At 42.3% G+C, this 24170-nt stretch overlaps 2 protein-coding genes across 3 annotated transcripts; one reads left to right on the top strand and one right to left on the bottom strand.

Moving 5' to 3' along the window:
* Positions 1-4345: 4345 nt before the first annotated feature.
* Positions 4346-14992, bottom strand: mtx1b (metaxin 1b). Of its 2 annotated transcripts, none has more exons than XM_027027807.2 (8): positions 14869-14992; positions 11174-11243; positions 10485-10564; positions 7413-7505; positions 6236-6418; positions 5579-5655; positions 5315-5472; positions 4346-5124 (listed from the first exon to the last, which is right to left on the bottom strand). In XM_027027807.2, the coding sequence occupies exons 1-8, from the start codon at positions 14947-14949 to the stop codon at positions 4907-4909; spliced, it is 960 nt and encodes a 319-aa protein (XP_026883608.2). In that variant the 5' UTR covers positions 14950-14992; the 3' UTR covers positions 4346-4906. The 2 variants fall into 2 exon arrangements, with proteins under 2 accessions (XP_026883608.2, XP_026883609.2); XM_027027808.2 differs by having other exon boundaries at positions 4346-5121; positions 14869-14990.
* A 1950-nt stretch (positions 14993-16942) lies between these two features.
* On the top strand, positions 16943-20621 carry txnipa (thioredoxin interacting protein a). Its single transcript, XM_027027806.2, has 6 exons — positions 16943-17397; positions 17755-17830; positions 17944-18091; positions 18381-18740; positions 18833-19141; positions 19259-20621. The coding sequence occupies exons 1-6, from the start codon at positions 17142-17144 to the stop codon at positions 19304-19306; spliced, it is 1197 nt and encodes a 398-aa protein (XP_026883607.1). The 5' UTR covers positions 16943-17141; the 3' UTR covers positions 19307-20621.
* Positions 20622-24170: the final 3549 nt, after the last annotated feature.

Genomic DNA, 24170 nt, shown 5'->3' with positions numbered 1-24170 from the left:
TTAGTAGCCAATTACAAACATCCTGGTGTGTGATGATACAGAACATCTGTGAACAAAAACAAAACAAAAAAATCCTAAAGCTACTACTGAAATTTTCAAGACCCCCCAGAGCACAGGAACAACAAAACTGTGTTGAGAAAACAAAAATGTAAGCAGCTGAATTAGCTTGAAAGGCTGGTGTTACACATGAAGGAAAATCTCTCCCCAATATCAGCACAGAACAGTACAGGTAAAACTGAGATGAGTCAGCACAAAATAGTACCCACAAATGAAATGGTGCAAAAAGCTACCACATCTAACAACTGATATATACCTATTCACTAGGAGCACATGGCCTGTAAGACCACGTTGGTAATGACATTGTGGTGGTGGGGCGATTTTAACTGTTTATCTTTCTACATGTTGTAACTTAGGTACAGTGATTGAATCTTTTCTTCTTCTTCTTCTTCTTAAATTGACCAGGTCAGTATGCTTTGCCACACTTCACTTCCTTTTGGGGATCCCAAGTTTCCCTTTTTTCCATTATTATTGTTCACAGTTCATTCATGGTAGTATCAGTATAAGCCTCCACCCACTCACAGTCCCTCCCCTCAACTAATGGTTCCTCACCTCCACCCATCTAAATGAAAAGAACGAGACAGTAGCTGAACTGAACAAGACAGGACAGGCAAACAAGACAAGGCAGGACAGAGAAACAAGACAAGATGACAGGACAGAAAAAAGACAACAAGACAAGACACAGAAACAAGAACAAGTAAGCCAAGTAGCAATGAACCCTTTTCCCCGCAGCCCTGTGTGCACGCCATAATTATGACTGCATCATTATCATATTCTATGTCTGTTTTCAACATTTTCATAGAAATGTTGAAAAGAAAGAGAAGGAAAGAGAAATTAGCTCTCAGTCTATTATGAAAACTGACACTAGGTTTCTTCAAATTATTTGGTGTTATTTTTAGATTGCTATGAGTCTTTCCATGTTGGAGTGATCTGTACAGAGGTTAAACAAGTGCCTTATTGAAGATTGGCTTCTGTCCTTATTTTTCAGCATTAAAATGTTTTTGTCAGTAGTAAGTCAGAGGGTTTCCACTTCAAGTCCCACAACTGCCAAGTTACCACTGTTGGGCTCCTGAGCAAGACCCTTACATTTACAGCATGTATCTGACACTTTTGTCTAAAGCAACTTACAGTTATGACTGAGCACAACTTGAGCAACTGAGGGTCTTGCTCAGGGGCCAAACAGTGGTAACTTGGCAGTGGTGGGGCTTGAACTGGCAACAGTCTGATTACTAGTTGAGTCATAATTGTAAGTCACTTTGGATATAAAGCATAAAATAAATGCCATAAATGTAAATGTAAATGTAAGTGGTAAGTGATATTAATATAAATGGTTTAAAGTGGTTGCGAACCAGGATGAAGGTTACTAAGTAACAGTACAGTGGGACAGACAGGGATGGCGAGGCCCAAAATCTCTACTAGTCTGTCCATGATCGACAAGATCTGCTCAAATTATATCATAAGCTGCTTTGGATAAAAGCATCTACCAAATGATGTAAATGTTAATTTAAGTTTTAAGTTTTTGCTCATAGAGAAAATATCATTGCATATTTTTTTGCCATATGAGATTGCATGTTGTCTTTACATTTATATTCCGTTGTTCATTTAGGAGTCTTTATATGCTAAGAGTTTATGTAGTTGTGATAACGTTTTCTGAGGTTTGAGATAGTATAGTTTTGTAGAGGAAGGGAATGTGATTACAAAGGTTTCTGATATTAACTGATTTCTTTATAACATCTTTAAGTTATTTGTGGCATATTATATTTTGATAATATCAAAATTCATAAACAAGCAATCAGAGAATAATGGTGCCAAGATGGTTATTCCCCTTTGACTCTTGGCTGGGAGGATGAAGGGATTATTGTTCATTAGAAACATGGGATTATTCCATAAGGGGGTTTTGATCACAGGGAGAGAAGCTATAATTAAGTATTTTGTTTGATTTCCATTAAACATATTTACTGTATTGATATGATTTTTAAAATATTTTTGTCTGAAGGGTTAGTCTGTTAATGTCTAATTCTTGAATTAAACTGTCCTCGGTGTCTAACCACTGTTGGTCTGTATTTACATTACATTTATGGCATTTAGTTAACTAACAATCACAGCTGAGCACAACTTGAGTAATTGAAGGCTAAGGGTCTTGCTTAGGGACCCAATAGTGGCAACTTGGCAGTGGTGGGACTTGATGTGGCAACCTTCTGATTACAAGTTCAATACCTTAACTACTGAGACACCACTTTAAGACTATAAATTGACTTTATGGTGGCACGTCTTTGACTGAATACCTGAGATTTTACTGCACTGTTAGATGAAAACAGCCAAGAATTCAATGAAAAGACAAAAAATAATGGTGATAAAACAGGACAGCAGCGATTTCATGTGTGCAAGAACGTCTTATCTGTCTGTGTAGCAGAATGTCCCCTTGGTCTTTACCTGCTGAGGTTTCAAATATAGCAAAACACTGAGCTGGAGTGCTTTCTAAGCTTCCTGTTAATGTCCAGGAGAGCATCCAGTGTAGGTGGAAAACAGGACTAAAGTCTTAAATTGACGCTAGCCATGAGCTGTCGTGCATGTTGATCTAAACATCGGGCTTTGTAAACTGTGTCAGGAACAGACCTGGGCCAGGACCCATGCTGCAGTCATGAAGTCTGGGAAGCTTGTAGAGTAGAAGAAGGCACCAGTGACAAGTCTGTAAGAGGCTTCTATTCAGCTGGTGTCACTTAGTGAAATATATAATATATATGAAAAATCCCACAAACAAATCCTGAAAATGACTGATTTGGTAAGATTTGGGGAGCTTATGGTACTTGACGGTTGTAGATTCAGTTTAAATAAGGCAGATGTAGCCAAAAATGTAACTTTCATAGGACAGTTACTTTGTAGTTAATTGATCCCAGTGATATTCTTGCCTAAGAGGGTTTCCATGTCAACACAGTGCAATAATTCCAAACAAATAACCAACCAAAAATGTCTCTCTAAAAGGTGACCAGCTCTACCTTTAGGTTTTCACTTTCAGTCTTAGCTGATGCAATATACAGCAAAAAGAAAATTACCTGAATGTCAGGGTTTAAAAAATAATTAACTATAAAAAGTAGTCTGTAAAGTTTAAAAATGTTTGCATGTACCTAGAAGTCGGTGTTAACTGTAGGATTCACAGCTGAGACTAGACTCAGGCTTAAGTGTTGGCGGTGCTAGCTCACACCAGCTGTACAGTAGTCTTGCACGTCTGATTTGCTGAATTGTTTGTAACGAAAGATTGCAACGGGACTCCTAGGCTCCATCAACACCATCAGTATTGTGTTAATTCTGTGTCAAAAATTTAGAGAATAGAAATTATATTTTACAAGTGCTCTGCACGCACAGATAATAAACTTAAGAACAAACATAGCTCGCAAGCACATATGAGTTTCATATGTGGAGAGCATTGTTGAGTAAGTTTTCAAGTTTTGAATGGAAAAGTTTTTTGCCCATATGTGATTTAAGTGGAAATAACAAGGTAGAGCAAATTTTAAAGTTTTGAATGAAAGCAGTGTTTTGTTGAGTAAACACGAAGGTGTTTACCTGTGCATTCAGTGCTGATAAGCGCATTCAAGTTGTCTGTGTGTGCAAAGTACCAATGTCCTCTCAATATTCCCTTTTAAAACAATACCATACATCAAGTTTACTGAACGTCAGGCTCACATGGTTTCTAGAATGTTCACTTTAAATACGTTTTCTCTGGTGCGTTCACATGGCGACTGTTACACGTCAAGAAAGCAATTTTATCGTTTGATGAGGTGTTTAGTCTGCCCATTAAACACCACCAATCCACTGCCCCGGTTTCATTCAGTGTTCCCCCACTGTTTAAACAATTCCAAGAAAATATTTAGAGGATAAAGGATGGAACCAAGCTGACAAACTGTACTTTGGGTTGGATAATGTTTATATAATTGGCTTTTGGGCCAGATGATAACGTATTACTCATTTCATACAGTGCTTCGATGTTGTGTTTGGTGCCAATAAAGAGGTCGGAGGTTAATAGCAGGCTCGGACAAGCTCTGCCCATCTGTTTGAGTTCAGCACATTTGCAGTCACTGAACAGCAAACTTGCACTTAATATTTTCTATTTTAAACATTTATCCAATTGCTACATTTCTGCCTCCAATACCCTGATGCAACTTGAACAATAACAAAAAACGTGGGTTCTGGAAACCATTCTCCTGAATCTGTACTTGAAACAAGGTTATGGGGGGGGGGGGAACGACGCTCTCTAAACATGTCAAATAAATGAGCTTTCATCCAATGAGTATTTGGTCAATAAATGTGTGTATTCCATTGTTTTAAAACAAGAGGTTACATGAGACTGTGTTTGTAAGACATCTTGTTGTCTGAGCAGTGTCCTATATGCATCAAACAGATCTAAGCAAAACATAAATCTGTTAAAAGATGTTTTTAATGAGCCTGATATCAATTAAAAATCCATAAGCCCAACTGAAGGAAAAAAGCAGAAAAACGAATAAACAAAAAATATCTTTACTCCAAATAAAGCTTTTCTCTTTTAGGTTCTGGTATGATACCAACAACATTGGCACCAGTATTTTAAACAAGGACAATGAAATCTTTAAAATAATACTAGTTATTAATCTTAAAAATAATTGTTTAATGGTAACGAACCTTTAAAAAATTTGAAAACAAATGAGCACCACGGGGATCGTCTGCTAAAACAAGCTCACAGACACCTTCATCGAGCAGTTCCGGGAGATTTAAGTAGAACCTCCAAAAAGAACAGGCCATCTTTGAACAACAGGCCGGCACCCACTGACGGCAGCCTGTCCACACATTGGTCACCCACTGACACACTTCCATTTTTTTAGTCCTCCTCCTCCCCCTCCTCGTCAACGTCATCATGCCTGGACTCCTGTAGATGTGGATGGGCGCTCTTGATGGTGATGATGCCAGTGAGGATGGCATAACCCAGCATGGCCCCCATGGCAAACAGGACGGACATGACTTGGTTCCACCTCTTGTGGGGTTCATGGTCCATGTCTCCGCCATCAGCCTGCGTTGGTGCCGTATGGACTGGAGCTGCTGGGCAGAAAATTGAGGCGACGCTATTTATGATACAGGAGGGAAACTTCCAGACAAAATCTACTGTTAAGCTCAGATAACGGAAGAATAAGCGCTCAGCATCAACAGACGTTACCAAGTGTGATTTCCAAAATCCCTTCAAAAATAATTTTTTGAATCACTGAACATTTTGAGGATCACCACAATATACCTTGGATCTCGGAGGGGAAGTAAAGTGCCAGGATGTTAGTGCAGAAGAGCTGCAGGTTCTCCAGGGAGCTGAGGTATTGTTGGAGCTTCCTGTTTGGGAGTTTAATCTTCAGCAGGGGAGCCAGGTGCCCGAACACATACGCATCCAGCGCGGACGGCCTGCAGGGATTCGAGACATGTTTACGGCATTTGGCAGATGCTCTTATCCAGAGCTGCATCCATGCTCAATATGACATCAAAGTCCACAAACTTTGCGGCAACTTACGAATCTCCAAAGAAGAACTTCTGTGAGCCGAGCCTCTGTGACAGTAGAGTCATGCACTCCAATGCTTCCTGGTAGAGCTGAAGAAGAAGCCATCAGAGAAAGAAGAAATCACTCACCATTTCAGAAATCAACCGTTTACTCCTACAGAAGTAGGAGCAGGATTATTTAGAACACATAGAAGCTTTGTAAACCATTAAAACCCACCAGTGGGGGAGCTTGATTCATATAACAACATGAAGATCTATAAGCATGAGTTATATGTTGTCTTTATCAGTATCATACTCAATCAAGAAGAATCCATTTGACTGCTTTATACATTCATTGTCATAGCTACCTACAATCCAAACAGAATGTGGATGACACGTTGCTATAGCAATGAGCCAACTAACTAAATTCCTGCTACTTTGGAGATGGAAAAATGTAAGACTTAAGCAAGTCTTAAAACATTTACAAAATCTTTTTAACCAGTGAAGCTTCAAGTGAGCAATAACAATATTTCATATTTCAAAATAAATCTTGATCCACGTTTGTCATGACCTCCTGTTGCACTTTTCTGTCTCTACCCCCGCCCCCTTCAGCTGTTTCTCAGGCCTCGGAGTAGTGCTATGTGCTCGGCCCTGTCTGTGTCCTGTCAGATATCGCTTCCTCCTTCCTCACCTCCTGTTCAAGCTGCTCACCGGGCTCCAGTGCGGGGTCCTCCCTGACCAGCTGGAGCCGCCCCAACCTCTGAGCATGCATGCGGTTGGGCAGCACGAAGTTGAGGGGGAAGGGGACATTTTCTGCGTACCAGCGCCGGGTGACATCCACGTAGTTCTTGCTGTCGATCCACAGTGTGTAAATCTGGGTGTAGAGATCGAGACAACAGATTACGCAGCATGAAAGGACAGAAAAACCGAACCAACCGGAGAGGTCAGTAACGTTATGCAGGATTACACACAGTCCTCAACTTAGAACAGCCTGAATACTGCTGTCAAAATTTCAAAGGCGAAATGAGATTTTTCTCTAAAAATGTAAAAGACACTCTGTAGGTGGTTTCCAGTCATAAATCAGTTTATGTGACTTTCCACAAGGTGTCTCTGACAAAGAACAGAGTTTAGATCTGACGAAGACAAGGAAGCATGTTAGTTACGTTAGTGTGAATGGACGGTCAACAAACACACATGCACGCACGCACGCACACACACTCCATACATGCACAAACACATGGACTTCAGTGCTCTTCATCACTGCAGCTCCCTCCTAAAGTGTGTGTGTGTGTGTGTGTGTGTGTGTGTGTGCTTCCTCTATGAGCACATCAGCTATAAGCACATGGTGACCTCGTCTGATCTGATTAAACATTTCTTCGCAACAAACATTTGAGTGGCTGGGAGGTCGTTATGGGCAAGAAGTCTTTTTATTATATGATATTTATGATTTCTTCAGTAATGTTCTGTGACTTCCACAGGCCTACATAACTGACACGCAGAGAAAACAGATGATCTTTCACAGGCTGACCCCTTCTAATACCGCCCTGCAAACCCAGAGCAGTAAATCTGCAGAAAGCAAGCAGAAGGGATGCCTGACCTCTGGGACTTCATATGTGTTCATGTGCATCCTGTAATGCTGGCCATTCTGTGTATGTGCGGGAGGGGACCAGACACCCAGCTGACAGAGATGAGGACCCATGTAACTTGTAACCCATGTAACTTCAGACAAAGGGAGAGTCAAAGGATTGCCATTATCTGTGAAGAATGTATGCCAGAGGTTGACTCAGAATGTGTCAGCTAAAGTGAATGGCTCATTCTGCAGACAAATCACTGAGCACCTTCCACCAGTCTCTCTCCGCGTGTCTCACCAGAGCTGGGAGCAGCTTCTCCTCCAGCAGAGAGACAAAGGCCAGTGTGTCTGCACCCTCCTTAGCTGACAGGTCATAGTCTGCGTTGTATTTCTGAAACACAAGAGAAGCGCACGTCACTGTTAGCACTGGCGAGGGCTTTCCTGTAGCTGTGAAGTGATAAGCCCTGTGTGCTCTTGTCAAACACCGTCTTCTCGCGCGCTGCACCCTGTAACCTCGGGCCGTCTGGGCTGTGCACACGGTTCTCCTCCACAACGCCAAACAGAACCCCACCATGGCCACGTATGAGCATACAACAGCAAAACACTTCAGTAGGGACAAACACTGCGCTCGCCACCACGGGTCTGCACAGCAGCTGTGCTCTTTGCCTCCCACGGTACTCAAAGCCCACCTCAGTGGCCAATGAAGGGCTCTTAAAACTTAGAGCACGACCTATAACCATACCAGGTGAGGCACAAACCACAAGGCTCTATAATTCACACCTTTACATTTAAATTCGCGGCATTTAGCAGACCTCCAAAACAAAACGAGCACGACTGGGTTAAAACTGATTTTTTTTTTAAAAAAAGGCAAAAACTCTAGAAGGGGAGAGCAGAAATGCATTTATGTGTATGAAGAATATTCTTGTTAAGCACAATATGTTTAAAAGGCATTGAGAGGTTGGACATTCACCAGCGGATCTGGATGAAGTGGGTCGTGACTACAAACACATATGACCACTGAGGAAAATACATGGAGGAGCACCTGAGAAAGGGGTGGGACTCAGGGGTATGTACAGGGAGGAGTACATGAGTCTGGACCCTGAGTCTGGACCCTGAGTCCAGATTGAATCCTGGATTGTGTAATCACTAGTTGTTACCTGAACAGTTATCAGATAACAGATTGGCCATGCGGTCAACACAGCTGACTCCTGGGTGAAAGTAGGGTGGAAAATCTGTAGGACGTGAGGCTCGAGGGCTGTGATTTGAAAAGCTCTGTTATCTGTATGCTTTACTGCTTTATGAAAGACAGAGGATGCCAGTGGCTTTTGTGTTGCTCACCGCAGGGGAAATATTTGTTTTCAGCTAGTAGTGATTAGCATGACAGCCAAGAGTGGACATGAAGTGAAGCTGAAGGTTCAAAACAAACGGCTGGACAGCCCCCATGAGACATCACTGAATCCCTGAACAAAACTGGAATTTATTGGAATGCTATTTTCCAGTTGATTTCACTGTAAAAATACCTTGATATATATTTCAGTGGTTAACAAGTTAGATTTTTTAGAATTCCCTATTAGTTTCAGTCCAGCTAAGGAAATGGGCCAAGTCTAAAAATCTCTGTTGGATGGACCCATGTTCTGTCTCTGTGATGCAGCCAATCGTCCACAAACTAAACATTTTTCTTATTTAAAACTGCTCCATTAGTGTATTGTATAACTTCACATTTGCGTAGCTCATTTATTTTCATTTAGGGGCATTTAGCTGACGCTTTTATCAAAAGCGACTTAGAATTATGACTGAGTACAACTTGAGCAATTGAGGGTTAAGGGTCTTGCTCAGGGGCCCACCAGTGGCAACTTGGCAGTGGTGGGGCTTGAACTGGCAACCTTCTGATTACTAGTCAAGTACCTTAACCACTCAGCAGCTAACTTAATATAGTTTAGATAGGAACCATCCAGAAATACAGAAGGGACCAAAATGAACACCAGGACTTCTGCAGGCAGTGATGGAAAGAACACCACAAATATTTTGGTTGTAATTCCAGACCACTTGAACATGGAGCGATAGTGAGGCGGACGCATACGCTGAGAAAAGCAAGATTTATTAAGGACAAATCCAAAATCAGGGTTGATATCACAGTCCAAGGTCAGGGAGCCAACACAGAGATTCTGGGAATACATAATATAAAAGAACAATAAAAACGAAGACAAAAAGAGAAGTAGGCTATAACAATAACACAAGTAGCTATAACAAACAACGAACACCAGAGATAACAAAGGAGGCACGGATTACAAACTGAGGCTAGGAATCACAATGACCAGCAAACTAGGACAGAAAACACAGGATAATGAGGTCGAACAACGAACATGTGATACAAATGAGACAGCAAAAACCAAAAGGACTGGAACAGGAAAGGAAAAAATGAAACACTGACACAAGACAAGGAAACCATCGAGACAAGGACGCTAGGAGGAACAGACAGTGCATTTACTGTTGTTGACATTCATGTGTAACACAATATAATCTGTCCAGCTCAGTAAAAAAAAGATGACATAAAGCTGTGATTTCAGATCTTAAGGTGTTTATGAGAAATGTGAGAATATGAGAAATAAATAATAGATACAATATCTCATATTGGTCTTCAAGACCTTATGGAATTTAGGGAGACCCAGGTCAGGTGGAATCTCAAGTTAAGTCTATGTTTCACCCATAAAGACTCTGGACTGAATAGCCATCTGTTTGTGTGTGTGTGTGTGTGTGTGTGTGTGTGTGTGTGTGTGTGTGTGTGTGTGTGTGTGTCCTCAATGAGTACAGAGGTCCCACACCTGTTTCTGTGCATGTGTGTGTCTTCTACAAGTAAAGAAGGCGCTCACCTGTTCTCTGTGTGTGTCTTCTATGACTATACCGGTCCCTCGCCTGTTCTGTCTGTGTGTGTGTGTGTGTGTGTGTGTGTGTGTGTGTGTGTCCCCTCTATGACTACAGAGGTCCCTCGCCTGTTGTGTGTGTGTGTGTGTGTGTGTCCTCAATGAGTACAGAGGTCCCACACCTGTTTCTGTGTGTGTGTGTGTGTCTTCTACAAGTAAAGAAGCCGCTGACCTGTTCTCTGTGTGTCTTCTATGACTACACCGGTCCCTCTCCTGTTCTGTGTGCGTGTGTGTGTGTGTGTGTGTGTCCCCTCTATGACTACAGAGGTCCCTCACCTGTTCTGTGTGTGTGTGTGTGTCCCCTCTATGACTACAGAGGTCCCTCACCTGTTCTGTGTGTGTGTGTGTGTGTGTGTGTGTGTGTCCCCTCTATGACCACAGGTGTCCCTCACCTGTTCTGTGTGTGTGTGTGTGTGTGTGTGTCCTCTATGACTACAAGTGTCCCTCACCTGTTTCCTGAGATGAATGATGATCTTACTGGGCTGGGAAACACTCCCTTCCCCTCTGGTCTGTAATGTAGGCAGAATTCCTGTTAGAGAGAAATACACACAGCACTTTCACCATTAAAGGGACACTGTGGCTGTAAAGTAGAGATGCTGCTTTATTCCGTGCAGAGCTAAAAGAAAAGCTTAAAGATTATGTTCCTTTATAGTTTATTGCTGTTTGTAAACAATGGAATCATTTAAAGAGTATGTGTGTCTCTCAAAACCCTGAAGAATAAAAATAACTTGAAGAATAAATGCCTGTATACAACGCATCTAAACATGTAAAGAGACGTAAAAATTATGACTTTAGAAAAATCTTATTTTCACATCTGCAGAGGTCAGGAAAGTACTGGGCACAAAAATAAACATAACATCTTGAGGGTCAGCAGAGTCAGGAAATGCCAGACCCTTTGACCCATGGATTCTTGAATATGTTGAATGAATGAGCACACAGAACACAGTATGGGGTTTCCATACCCCCGAGCTCATATATTACGCCTTCACTTAGAGCTTCACATAAAAACTGTCAGCTGACTAGTGACCTATAAACACTCTGACCCTGTGATTCTATTAACTTGGTATTACCTCCAAATCCATTACTGGGTCTTTGGAGAGTAGTGGAGAGTTGAACCGGGAGAGTGCCAGGCACCTACCTGTGGGACTCCTCCAGGGGTTGGTGAGCTTGTGAACTTTGAGTGGGGCGCCTGCAAACTTGGCATAGGCCTGGGGAGCAGCAAGCAGAGAGAGACAGCAGAGAGCAGTGTCAGCATCTGATGCAACTTTTATAGGATGGAGAAACAGCCTCGCACCCCCCCGATATATATGGGCAGATTAAAGCACTGAAGCACTCCTAGCTGGATTAGTCAGGGATCATGGCAGGTTTGAGAAACTGATATTTCTCAGATATTTTTGAGGAATTTCTCAAAGATAGTAAGCATCGTGTGTGGCACGGGGGCTTACGATGCTCTCCAGAAGTGCACTGGCATAGGATGCAATCTGAGAGGATATTACATGGAGACTGGTAGGAGACTTAATACTATGAATAATAATTTTCATAATATTATGAAATGCTTCGCAATTTTGTTTGTGAAGACCTCACTGTAATGCAAGGAGCTGATCGTTAACGCCTGAACACAGTGCTAAGCGCAACCCTCATTCACTCGAACCTCCTCCTCAGAGTTTGTGGAGAGGAAGAGGAGGAGGGTAAGGGGAAGCCCAGTGAGATTTGAGGTCATCTCTCTGAGAAACAGACCAACTGTTTTTAAACCAGCCAGGAAACTGCCATTAAATAGAGCTTCCCCTGTGTTAATTCCACCGTGGTTTAGACACTGGGAACCTACAGGACACACCAAAATTCCACCCAGTTTTATGGAAAGTTAAAAGAACCGAATTTCAGAGAAAGAGGATAACAGCCTCCTCAGTACAGGAGAGGACAAACTATAGGACATCGCAGCCAGCACCACTGTTAGCGGCCTGAGGACGCCGATGACACTAGGAGACAGAACCAATTCAGTAAGCTTCACAGAAAACACTCGTATTACTAACGAAATACAGATCCCGCTCACGTTTTTGATTCTGTACTGGGTGATTTATTCAGCGAGTGCTTTGTAGATAGTGGAGACTGGAGGACCCCTTCTGAGCATCCCTGTTCATGTGTGGGCACTCAGAGAGCTGAAGCTGCTGGAAAAAGCTCCAGCATGCCTTCATGAAGACCTCACTTGGCGGTTTAAGGAACTGACACCCTTTCTGTATTTTTTCAGAATGCCGTATCCCTGCACAGGCTTAGCAAACCCATGTGCAATTACGCCTATATGCAACAAGATCAGTCCATGTTCTGGCGGGTCGGGAGACTAAAAACTAGAGTGCAAAGTTTCTCACAGCCAAGACCAACTCCCAGACAAGACTCCAAACTGGAAAGCCAAAACCAGTAGTAAAGAAACACAGTACACACTCCCAACAACTTTGTGCTTCAAACTTCCTATTATTTTTCAGCAAGGCTGATGGATGTTTTTGGCAGTTCTTCTGAAAGGTAGCCCACTACTGCCTAGCAAAACAGTGAGGAACAGCGCCCCCCTATGGCCTATAGCCTTAGCCATTACATACTCACTCCCACATCTGCTGAATGACCTTCGTGTGTTTATGGGAACTGCAGCCTCAATTATTCACAGCAGCTATGGCACATTTACAAAGAGGGGAGACTATTCAAGACCACTAAAAACACACTATCTGAAGCAGTTTTTCTTACACAGACTCAGATCAGGTCCACCACCTTGCTGTCCAGACACTAGGAAACAACACCATTCAAAGATGTGCTACTCAAATGGCAAATTTTACAGATTGCTAAATATTTATAAAATTACAATGCAAATGCAATGACGTCATAATAAGGTCTGAAGGACAAAACATTAAATATCTTTTTTTAGTGCTCTATGAAAATATTGGTATGAAAGCAAACCCTGGACTGTGTAAATGCTTCAGTGTTAGGGTGTAGTGGCCTAAAGCATTTGTAAGGAAGATGTGAAGTATCTAATGAATCTGGTATGTATCCAAATAACTAAGAACCACATACCACATACCTAACCCACTCACACAGTGCTCTACATACCGACTTGTTTTAAGAGTGTGGTGGCATGGACATTTGTGTGCCATTGTAACCATAACAACTGGCAAAAAATTTAAAATGTTCAAAAACATTGTAACGAGTAGGGATTGAGTTCAAAAGCTTTCAGTGAAGTATAAGGTTTCCACCTTAAAAGAAGGAGTTAAAAGAAGGAGTTGTGCTCACAGGAACACACAGGAGATTCCCTGTAGGAGCCTGGCAGGACAGGGCACCAGGCTGGCTAGGGAGGACAGTTGGACCAGACAGCAGCACCTGATCCCTGCACTGGTGGGACATTTAGAGCTGCCTGTCAAACACCAGGCCTGAACATTTACCAGGCCACTGACTGATGGAAATGCCACAGGCATTTTAACAAAGGATGCCAGAGTTTATTGCAAAGCTGTCGGGCTGTACACATATGATGTGCTGAGAGAGCCTGAGATAGCTGCAGTAACTACACTTGTGACGAAGTCAGCATTGACATGTGATGACAGAACCTACAGAACTGTGGGTTTTCTCTTCAGTTGTCTATTCCAACAAGCCCTTAAAAAAAGACCTGGAAATAGCTCCGTTGGTCTGAAATCTTTTAAAACTACACAAGCGTCAACAAACAAGACATTTCTTTACTGTCCACAGGAGCCAAACCTTGCTTGCTTTCTTGTACAACCTGAGGGTTTGGTAAACAAGACAGTGGAGACGCTGGAGTAACGACAGCACAAACATCACAAAATGCCAAATTCTTCAGACCACAGGCTATTTTTTTTCACAACCAAACTTCCCTTTAAGATCACATTCTTCTGCTTTTAGACTGCGTGTTGACTTGGGTCAGGAGCTCGGTGAACTAGTGAGAGCAGATCAGAAGGCTGCACAAGGGGGCAGAGGAAAACAGAAGCCCTGAAGGACACAGAAGCCACCAGGACTGTTTAGTTTTGTATATGAAGAGCCCTTTGGGGTGCCTTCTCTCGCTTCCCTATGTACACTAGTCAATAACAGGACACTTTGGACAGCAGTGCTGGACACAGACAATCCTCTCTTCTCGTCTGGCTCAGTTCTAGAGTAAATAATAAGTGACTGTCTTAACTAGGCTGGAACAAGACCTTCCACTACAAAAGACCTACAGATAGACAGATCGCAACAACATTGTTTATGTTAAAATCCACATCCAAAAAAAAATGTGCAAACATAATAATATTAATAATAACATTAAATAAATTAATACATTTGGCACAACACACAGAGCCACACCGAGCAAAACCACTGCCACCACACAAACAGCAATGCATTTTAGGAAGTTCACATCCAAATACAGTAACTTATTCTCAAGTTAGCAAGGTGAGGGTCTTGGAGTGGATCAACACTTCACCCCAAATCAACACATGCACAATGGCTAGTGTTAACCTAGCTAATCTAGGTAGCTGTTGAACGAACGAACGAACGAACGAACGAACACACACACACACACACACACACACACACACACACACACACACACACACACACACACACACAACCACACACAACCACACACAACCACAACCACGGATACAGCTATAGTTTCTTTGCTCCATGTAACATAAAGCATCGTATGAATGTACCGTTACTATATAAGGGGTGTCTGCTTTACTCTCCAGCATGGTAGACAGCATGAGCAGGTCATCTCTAGCAACACGAGTCAAACAGCTTCTTAATGAAGCACAGACACAAAATCGAGGTGATAGTTCGTTTTTAATATGCAGCGATGACTCTCACCAGCACAGTTAAACAGTCGATATCAACCGACGGTAATCCATAATCGCCTTTCCAACAGTACAACTGCATGGGAGCAGCCATTCTTTTCCCGGAAGCCCTCGACACCGCGTGAACAAGCACGTGTGACCGCCCAGTAGCGTCACTTGTACCTGCGCAGGAAGCTTTGCCCGGTCTGCGAATAAGTGAGTGCTAAGCTTTCATGTTTAAAAATTAAATAAAAAAATCTTTAGCAACCTAAAATGTTAGGAAAATAAAGTAAGCGTAGTATTAACTGCTTTTATGGGCTTCACACAGCGGTATAGCGCACAATTCTGGGCCCCCCGCCACTAGACGCAGCGTAGAGCACTCCAGCGATTTTCTATTTTTATTAGGGGGTCTGATCCCCTCTTTATATATTTTAGATATATATATTTATGCATTTGGTGCATGCCTTGCGTGCCCTTCCTATATTCCAGTGTCTTCACGCAGAAGCAAACCAAAGTCCTCTAACCTTTCACTGCGCTTTCGGTGATATGTGACCTATACACTCACTAGAGGGCACTGTCTTCATAAATATAGCGGGGTGAGCGGTTTAAACCCGCGGAGAAAATAAGTTTTCCACCAAGCGCGTCTGATCTGATTTGATCTGCTGTACAGAAAAATATCATCAGCTGGGGTCATCAACTGACACACTAAATCATTCTTATTATCATTATTTATGTAATAATTAAATGGTCGCTTCGTGTTGCTGACTTTACACGTGACCATTAAAGAATGACCAAAGGGGGGCTGAGGTCCATCAGATTCAGAAACCATCTGTGTCCTGCGCTTCCATGGGGAAATAACCTTAATTTCAGCATTTATAAAGGTGAAAACTGATGCAAGATCGGTAACACATTGAGTCAAGTGTAGGGTAAATGTGGAATGATTTAAGATTACATTATACTACAAACACCAATTTATGTTAGCAGTCACGTCTTCATCAGTTTCTGACAACAGGACTGCTGTCCACTTTAAAAATGTGAGATGCCAGGTGATGTTAAATCAATGAAATACAAGGTATTTCCTTTGATACGCATATAGCCCAGTGACACACTAATATATTGAAAAATTAAAAGCAACTATCAGTTCACCCCAGAACGCTGATGGGTGCCCGTCCAAATGGGTGCCTGTCCAGAGGACAGGGAGCTGAAGGAAAAAGAAAAGAAACTAAAACCAGGTTTTGGCCAGGTTATTCTCAACCCAGTAGTCAGTGCTCAGAAAATACATATTGATGAACTACATTAAGAGTGACTGAATTTTGTATGAAAACAGTCTGGAACTGTACAATTATAAAAGCACACCTATAAGATTGGCGTACCTAATAAGTTGGACATTGAATGTATGTCCAAGTGAGGTATTTATAAGGTGGTTGCTATGTATTTAAACACACACTCATACATTTTCTTGTGTAGTCAAAATATAAGTACATATACACCCGCTGCATGTCAAGACCTGGCTAACCGCAATAAATGAGACAAATGCAAAACTTCACAATTACAGTGCTAGTATCAACCAGCTGCTAAACATGAGGGCCAGCCAGCCACCCACAGACCCTCTCGTCCTAAAACCCTTTCCATTTTATTAATAATTTGAGATCCTGAAAAGTAGCCTCCCCAAATAAAAATGATTAAACAAAAAATATAAAAAGAAACAGACTGACAGGGAACATCGGACAGAGGATGTTTACAATAAGGCAGAACCACTAAACTTTACTGAGCGTGAAGGAGTAGCCCCAGTTCACCATCTCAACTGTACATAAGCCTTCTGTAGAGGACACTGTGTACAAACCGACAAATCCTTCGCATGCCATGCGCCTTTGTTCACAGGTTTCCCCAAAGCTTTCTGCTGCCCCTCCTACAACAGGCCCAGCCGCTGCGCACTCGCTCGACGCAACCTTGCACGAGGTGTCCACGCGTCGCTTCTGATCGCTGATTGGTGGACGGCGACGAAAACAACGAATTTCATCCAATTGGAGGGATGTTCATGCGCTGAGCCACGCCGGGCATTCCATGTCCGCATGCACAGCTGAAGCAACAAACAAGCTGGGGAATCACTGGCGGTATAAAAGCGTAGCCTAGCGTCATCTACCCAAACCTCGCAAAACTTCCTTGAGAGCTGGGTATGTGTGAGTGTTTGCAAAAATTAGCTTTCTTTGTCATTTGCATTAGCTGCAATTGTTAGGAATCGCTGGATTCAGGCAAATGAGACAGATCATTGAGCGTTGTTAGCCAAGAAATAGAAAAACGTCAGTCATGGTAGCGATGTCCAAGAGTGTAAAGGTCTTTGAGATCGTGTTCAATGATCCGTCAAAGACGTTTTACAGCAGCGGAGACAAAGTGGCCGGGAAGGTGTTGGTGGAAGTGTGCGAGACGACCAGAGTGCTGGCGATGAAAGTGCAGGGGGTCGGATGCGCCAAGGTGGAGTACGCGAAGGGAAAACAGAAATGTCGCGAAGAAATCGACTATCTGAAATACGATGACGTCGTCCATCTGGACGATCACCCTGCAGGTAAAACCACGTCTCGTAGCTAATGCCCAGTTCACTGCATTTGTGCGTCTTGAGTTGACCGACAGTGACTAGAATCAGTTGGGGGTTTTTCCCCCATTTTTTTTAACCAAAGTGACTGCTCGTATTTGCTAGGTCATGGGTGGTATATGCAAGCGTTTACTTAATTCCTGTACCTGCAATCTTAAATGCCGACGCAGTTATTGTACAGTGGAGTTAGTGGGTTTGATATGGGACAGGGTTGCTCTCACACTATCCGTTTTTTCGGCATATCATCAAACTGCATGCTGCTTGGATGTGGTTACTTAGGCTAGATAACTAAAGTGTGCCAACCCATGACGTGTATGCATTTTCTTTCAGACACCGATGGTTCAGTGGTCCTCCGCCCTGGGAACAAATACGAATATACTTTTGGCTTTGAACTTCCACAACACGGGTAAGATTTACTTTCTCCCGTTGTAGTTCAGTGCAGCTGTTGCAGCTATTCTACAGATATGGTGAAAAACATGTAGTAATGGGGAGACCCCTTCTGTCCTGCACCCTCTACAGGCAGCTGGTGTCCTCATACAAGGGCAAGTTCGGCTGCGTGCAGTACTTCGTGACGGCTATTATGGAAAGGCCCGCTCAGGCTGCCCTCGAGTGCAAAAAACACTTTGACGTGGAAGAGCCTCTTGACGTGAACACCCCAGACCTTCTGGTGAGAAACGGACTTTTAAAAAGTGTCTCTTTATGGTGGCCAGAACAATGAATATTATGTTTTTGCTTTTTCTTGTTCACTACATGCTGCATACATTAGGCAGACTGATGAGGTTAATAATGAAATGCAAGTAGCTCAGTAAAAGCCCATCCTTTTACAATGGACTAAAAGCTTTTGGTTACTGCTTATTAATATATCGGTTTTAGTTTAAATTATTGTTGGCTTCACTCATCCTCTTCATGTTTTGTTTTTGTTTTTTTCTTCTTTCTGCATTTCTGTCCATCTTCAGTCTCCGACTGGCGGTATGAAAGAGAAGAAGGTGACATGCATGTTTATCCCAGACGGCCAGGTGTCTCTAAACGCCAAGATCGACCGGCGGGGCTTTTGCGAAGGCGAGGAGATTTCCATTGATGCCAAGTTTGAGAACACCTGCTCTCGCATCGTGGTACCCAAGGCTGCCATTGTGGCCAAGCACACCTACCAGGCCAACGGGCGCACCAAGCTCTTCAGGCAGAAGCTCTCCTCTGTCCGGGGAAACCACATCATCTCTGGCATGTGTGACGCCTGGCAGGGCAAGACCATTCGCGTACCCAAGATCAAGCCCTCCATCCTGGGTTGCAACATCATCCGTGTGGAATATGCCCTCATGGTGAGTGCCGGAGACTCGCGCTGGTCCACATGTACTATTTTTGCATGTTTGCTCTGTGTCTTCATGTAACCAGTTTCTGCTCTTTCCGTCAGATCTATGTCCACATCCCAGGTAGCGAGAAGCTGGTCCTGGAGCTACCCCTGGTCATTGGCACCGTGCCCTACAATGGCTTCTCCAGCCGCACCAACAGTATGAGTAGCCAAGAGGGCACGGCCAGCATGTCCTCGGCCAGCTGGCTGTCCATGAGCATGCCGTCCTCAGCGCCGCCCAGCTACTGCAATGTGACCCGTGACTTCTCCTTCGACCAGCCACTCACACCCCTCCTGAATGACTATGATGGTGGAGACAGCCCTATCTTCATGAACTCCTTCCCGTTCCCACCACTGCCTGCCTACTCAGAGGTGAGTTGGAAATGCGCGCTTCTGCCGGAGTTCTGCGCTGACTGAATAAGCAGATGCATTTTTTTCTCAAGGTTCGGCGCAGAGACCTAACTTGAGACCCCCTGTCTCTGTTTGCAGGTGGAGGAGGAGTACAACGGCAACACTCAAATGCTGCCCGTGTACTGAACAGTGCAGTGACCCCCCCCCCCCCACATCTGATGCTCTGCATCAAAGAGCCAGTCATCACTCCAGCCTCTCAAATATTCACCATTCAGGAAAAGGGACACGGGAGCTGTGTCGAGCCCTCCTTGGGACCGGCATTCCTGGCCAGAGATGGCAGAGAGGCCTAGGTTTGAAGAAATAAGTCCGTAGTATAGAGTCTTCCATGCCCGTGCAGACTGCAGTTATCTTGCATTGCTTGAGAAAGCCGTCTTGAGTGCACGGTTGGGCCAATTGTTTCAGGGCCTGAATAAGCACAAAAAGTGTGGCAGTCTTTATTTTATTATTGTGTACAAGCTGCTTTTCTTTGTGAGCCCTGCTGAGACATGACTATATACACATGTGGTGTCGTTGCTTTAAGTCACTCCAGCACTTGGCCCAAAGGGGACCAAGCGCGTCCTAAACGTTCCTGGCTCCTCAGTGATTCATCTTTTAGCCTTTTTGATTGATTTGATGTTCAGTCATTACCAATCATTCCATCCTAAACTCCTGTGATGGAGGGGAGTTTGAGTAAGCATTGTTATTTTTCTGATCACGAATCTGAAGCCAGTTGGGGGTAGTTTAGTGGTAGATGTGTAAATGAAGGTCAGTATGAGAAGGCATTGTTAATTTTAAATTTTTCCCCCCCTTTGCACCCTGTGATGGGGCAGTTATGCTGTGTTCATTTATCCTTGTTGGTCAGTGTTTATTTCAAAGCTGTTAACTTCCACAATGCACTTTCTTGAGGATGCAATTTGCTCTGTAACTGCTTACACAGACTACTGTTCTAAGTTGAGTTTCAAATATTAAGTTTATTTTTCTTTATTCATGTCTGGGTTTTGTTTTTTGTTTTTTTGTTTTTAATTTTGTGTGTTGTCTTCTGTGATTTATGCAGTGTAATGCTTTGCTTTGTGGCTGGTATGGCAAAGATCAAACCCTTCCATTGTATTGACTTTTTAAACCTCAAATTTGTCAAGGGCTCTACCAATGGACCTGATGTTTCTTTTGAATGTGGCCTTAATTAGCAGGCTAGCTGAAGGGTCTGCAAAAGTGCCAAATTTTGGTATGAGTACAAAGACCCTGGCCTTGTTTCTACAAAATCTGAATTGCACTGTGTCGATTAAATATTGCTGCGTCACACCCATAAGTTTGTTTCTTCACCAATAGTTATGGTGCCTTCTGTTTTTTTTTCATTTTAATGCAAGACTGATCTGTTCTTTTAAACAGATGAATTGTATACAAAAAAAAAAATCTTTATCAGCAACCCTGTGGGTTATTTTTCAATAAAAGTTTTAAAATTTAATTTCTGTGATCCCTTTTGTTTTGATTAATGAATAGATTTTAAGCACCAGAAATATGAAGACAACATTTTATTGCCAGTTTGGTCATGCACAGGAATGAGGTTTGAACTAAGCTACTATACAGATGAGAACATGTTCACTTTTTACTGAACCCTCAAGCTCAATTTTTGTTAGACTTTATATAGTCTCAAATGAAATCTGATAACATTGTAAATGGTAGCTCAGTGGTTAAGGTACTTGACTTGTATTTGAAAGGTTGCTGATTCAAGTCCCACCACTGCCAAGTTACCACTGTTGGCCCCCTGAGCAAGACCCTTAACCCTCAATTACTCAAGTTGTACCCATTCGTAATTGTAAGTTGCTTTGGATAAAAGCACCAGCTAAATGATAACATGTAACTCTATTTAGCTTATTTACCCTATTTAGCAGGACTCAGTCAAATCTGAGCAGTTTTAAAAATGTTTTATTAGTGTAATATTGCATGTATTTTGCTTGTTCACTGCAGTTTACTGTAATTGTGAATTGTGCTCATGCAACAAAATTAGATGTTTTCACATTCAGTTCTGAGGCACATGATGAAACCTTACTTTTTATTGCTAAGGATCAAGACAACTGGTTTTCTCTGGTGAGTTATTCATATCCTCACACTGTTTCTGTGGTTTACACACGGGTTTCTTGTGTGCATGTGCAGGGATGTTCACCGTACTACACTGGAACAATCGTGTGCTTCAGATAGGACTTGATGTGCGAACAGTGTCCTGATGTGTTTCTCTCAGAGATATCGTGCGCAGTCAGTAGCAGGTTTGTTTAGTTGTGTAAGTGCCTCCCAGCAGTAATGTTCCCACTGATAGCACTGTTTATCTGGTATGGACCATCAGCTTTAACGTGCTCCACCCCCAGTTACCATGGCAACAGTTAAAAAAAGCAAAAACTTGGTAATTTGTTTGTTACTTTTAAGCTATCTCTATGGGTGGGTAAACATGGAAAATACTTCTCCAAAAGCCTAGTTTTTCATCTCTCTAGAGCAGGAACATCCCAGAGAGCTGGAATCCAGCGTGGTTTGGCAATTTTCCTGTTCAAAAACATATCTAATTTACCAGGTTTACTAGGAGTGGTAGGGCATAAAACACCATACTTTGCTGTACTGTGGTCCTGACTCTGCTCTAAACTACAGCGTGTCTGATGCTGCACTCTGTATACCCGTCTCCATAAGACAGGGAAGGAGCGCCTTCGTGAGCACTGCCAACTAGACCCAGGCTGCCGAGAGCAGTACAACAGTGATAAACAGCAATAAAGCCATAGCTGGACTTAAAACAGGCCATTAAAGAGCTCTTCTAACCCTACAGACAGATGCTCTGCTAGAGGCTCACTCCCCTAGCCGTGTCCTATCCATATTACGTTCCTGGGGTTTCACAGCAAACTGGGCCTCGTGTTTGAATGTGGATTTTACACTTGACTTTCTTAAACACTGGAACTGGTTCAGCCTTCCAGAGTGACCTTGGAGGGGAGTGTATGTGTGTGGGGGGGTTTGTCTGATTCTTATGGTTCTTATCACTAAGCTTATTTGTTTTTCTTTTTCAGTTTCTTGAAGTTCAAGTTTGGTTTATTTGTCACATACATAGTCATACACAGTATAACTCGCAGTGAAATGGTTGAGAGTGCTCAGTCCAAACTGAGGAAAAAGAAAACGGGTGCATAGAGAAATATATATTCTATATATGTACAAAAATATATTAACAATGTATGTACAATATATGTATATTATGTTTATATACACAATGTACAATGTATATGGTTGTGTGTATATATATGTACACAATGTACAGAATGTACAGATCCATTTTGTAATTGAACATATTTACAGTTTTATGTTACATAGTGGTAATTGAACATATTTACAGTTATATGTTACATGGTAGTAATTGAACATATTCACAGTTATATGTTACATGGAGGTAATTGAACATATTCACAGTTATATGTTACATGGAGGTAATTGAACATATTTACAGTTATGTTACATGGTGGTAATTGAACATATTCACAGTTTTATGTTACATGGTGATAATTGAACATATTCACAGTTTTATGTTACATGGTGATAATTGAACATATTTACAGTTATGTTACATGGTGGTAATTGAACATATTCACAGTTTTATGTTACATGGTGGTAATTGAACATATTCACAGTTTTATGTTACATGGTGATAATTGAACATATTCACAGTTTTATGTTACATGGTGATAATTGAACATATTCACAGTTATGTTAAATGGTGGTGGTGGTCCCCACAGTTTATCAGTTTCCCTGATTCCAGGCCAGAATGGGATTCATGGCTGTGACTAGAGCACATGCTTGCAAGTCCATTCTCCAAACTGACCAAAGTGGCATTTTTGGAAGCATGAGCAAAATACACATGCCAATCACAAAATGTTCATTAGCAGAATGCAAATTACAAAACAGGCTTCACTTAAACAGAAGTCACACTAAGGCACTCAGTGTACAATCCTGACCGTCACACTAAGGCACTCAGTGTACAATCCTGACGACAGCACCTCTGAGGTTTAAACAGGCACGGAAAACAACAAAGAACGGGTGTGTGTGATAATTCAGTAAGAAGATCACTGGGTCCAGGGAAGTGGATGAGTGCTATGAATGGCATGTGTGTTATGTTAATGCTGGCTGGATACTGGCCAGGGTATGATGCCCACAGGGATATGTAACAGTTAAGCAAGCCCCTGAGCTGCTGGAAGAAATTATTCATTATCTGTAGACTACTGTGTTTTATTGGTCATCACACTTATAAATAGTGCTCTGACACATATCTAATATTGAATCCATTATAAAATGATCATATATTCACCAATAATCTATCAGAATTATGAGACTGTGTACAAGGAGGTAAAGTTTGACATCACAATAATGCACTGATATGGGGACAATAAATCTAATACTGAACGGTCCTTAATAGAGTGGAACATCCAGGTCTGAATTATTAACCAGAAATGTCACAAGGCATTGAAATCTATCCAAGATTAACATTTAATGACAAACTCCACCAAACTGGCACACGGAAGCGTCTTCGTGGGAGCTCAGTGACATGCTTCTGTATGCATGGCTCTTTACAGCTTGACTGATCTGAAAAGATATAAGCTGTGACCCTCACACTTCTGCCTGCAACTAAGAGAAGGCTATGAAGGCATTTTGCTTTTGCCTGCTGTGTTGTTTCTAAACAGTGGAATCAAATTGTTCTTATATTGTTATCTAAAATCAATGTTTTATTTTTAAATTTTTATTTTTACATTTCTTACGCTTTGAAATTATACTGTATTCGCCATCATGTCAAGGAGAAACAGCCATGGAAATCACTGGGTGACTTGGATTGGTGCCATTGGGTTATGTCTAGACAAGTATTGGAATGTGTCTGAGAGGTCTAAACTGACTCCGCTGTCAGCTGATTCTGGGAGTGATACCTCAACCAACAGGAAACTTGAGCAAACAGAGCCCAAGAGAAGTCTACATTTTTTTAATTCATTCTGACACAAGG

Source organism: Electrophorus electricus, chromosome 8 (genome assembly GCF_013358815.1).
Source record: "Electrophorus electricus isolate fEleEle1 chromosome 8, fEleEle1.pri, whole genome shotgun sequence".
NCBI lineage: Eukaryota > Metazoa > Chordata > Actinopteri > Gymnotiformes > Gymnotidae > Electrophorus > Electrophorus electricus.
Note: the sequence above shows the minus strand (reverse complement) of the source record. Positions and strands in the feature narration are given on the sequence as shown.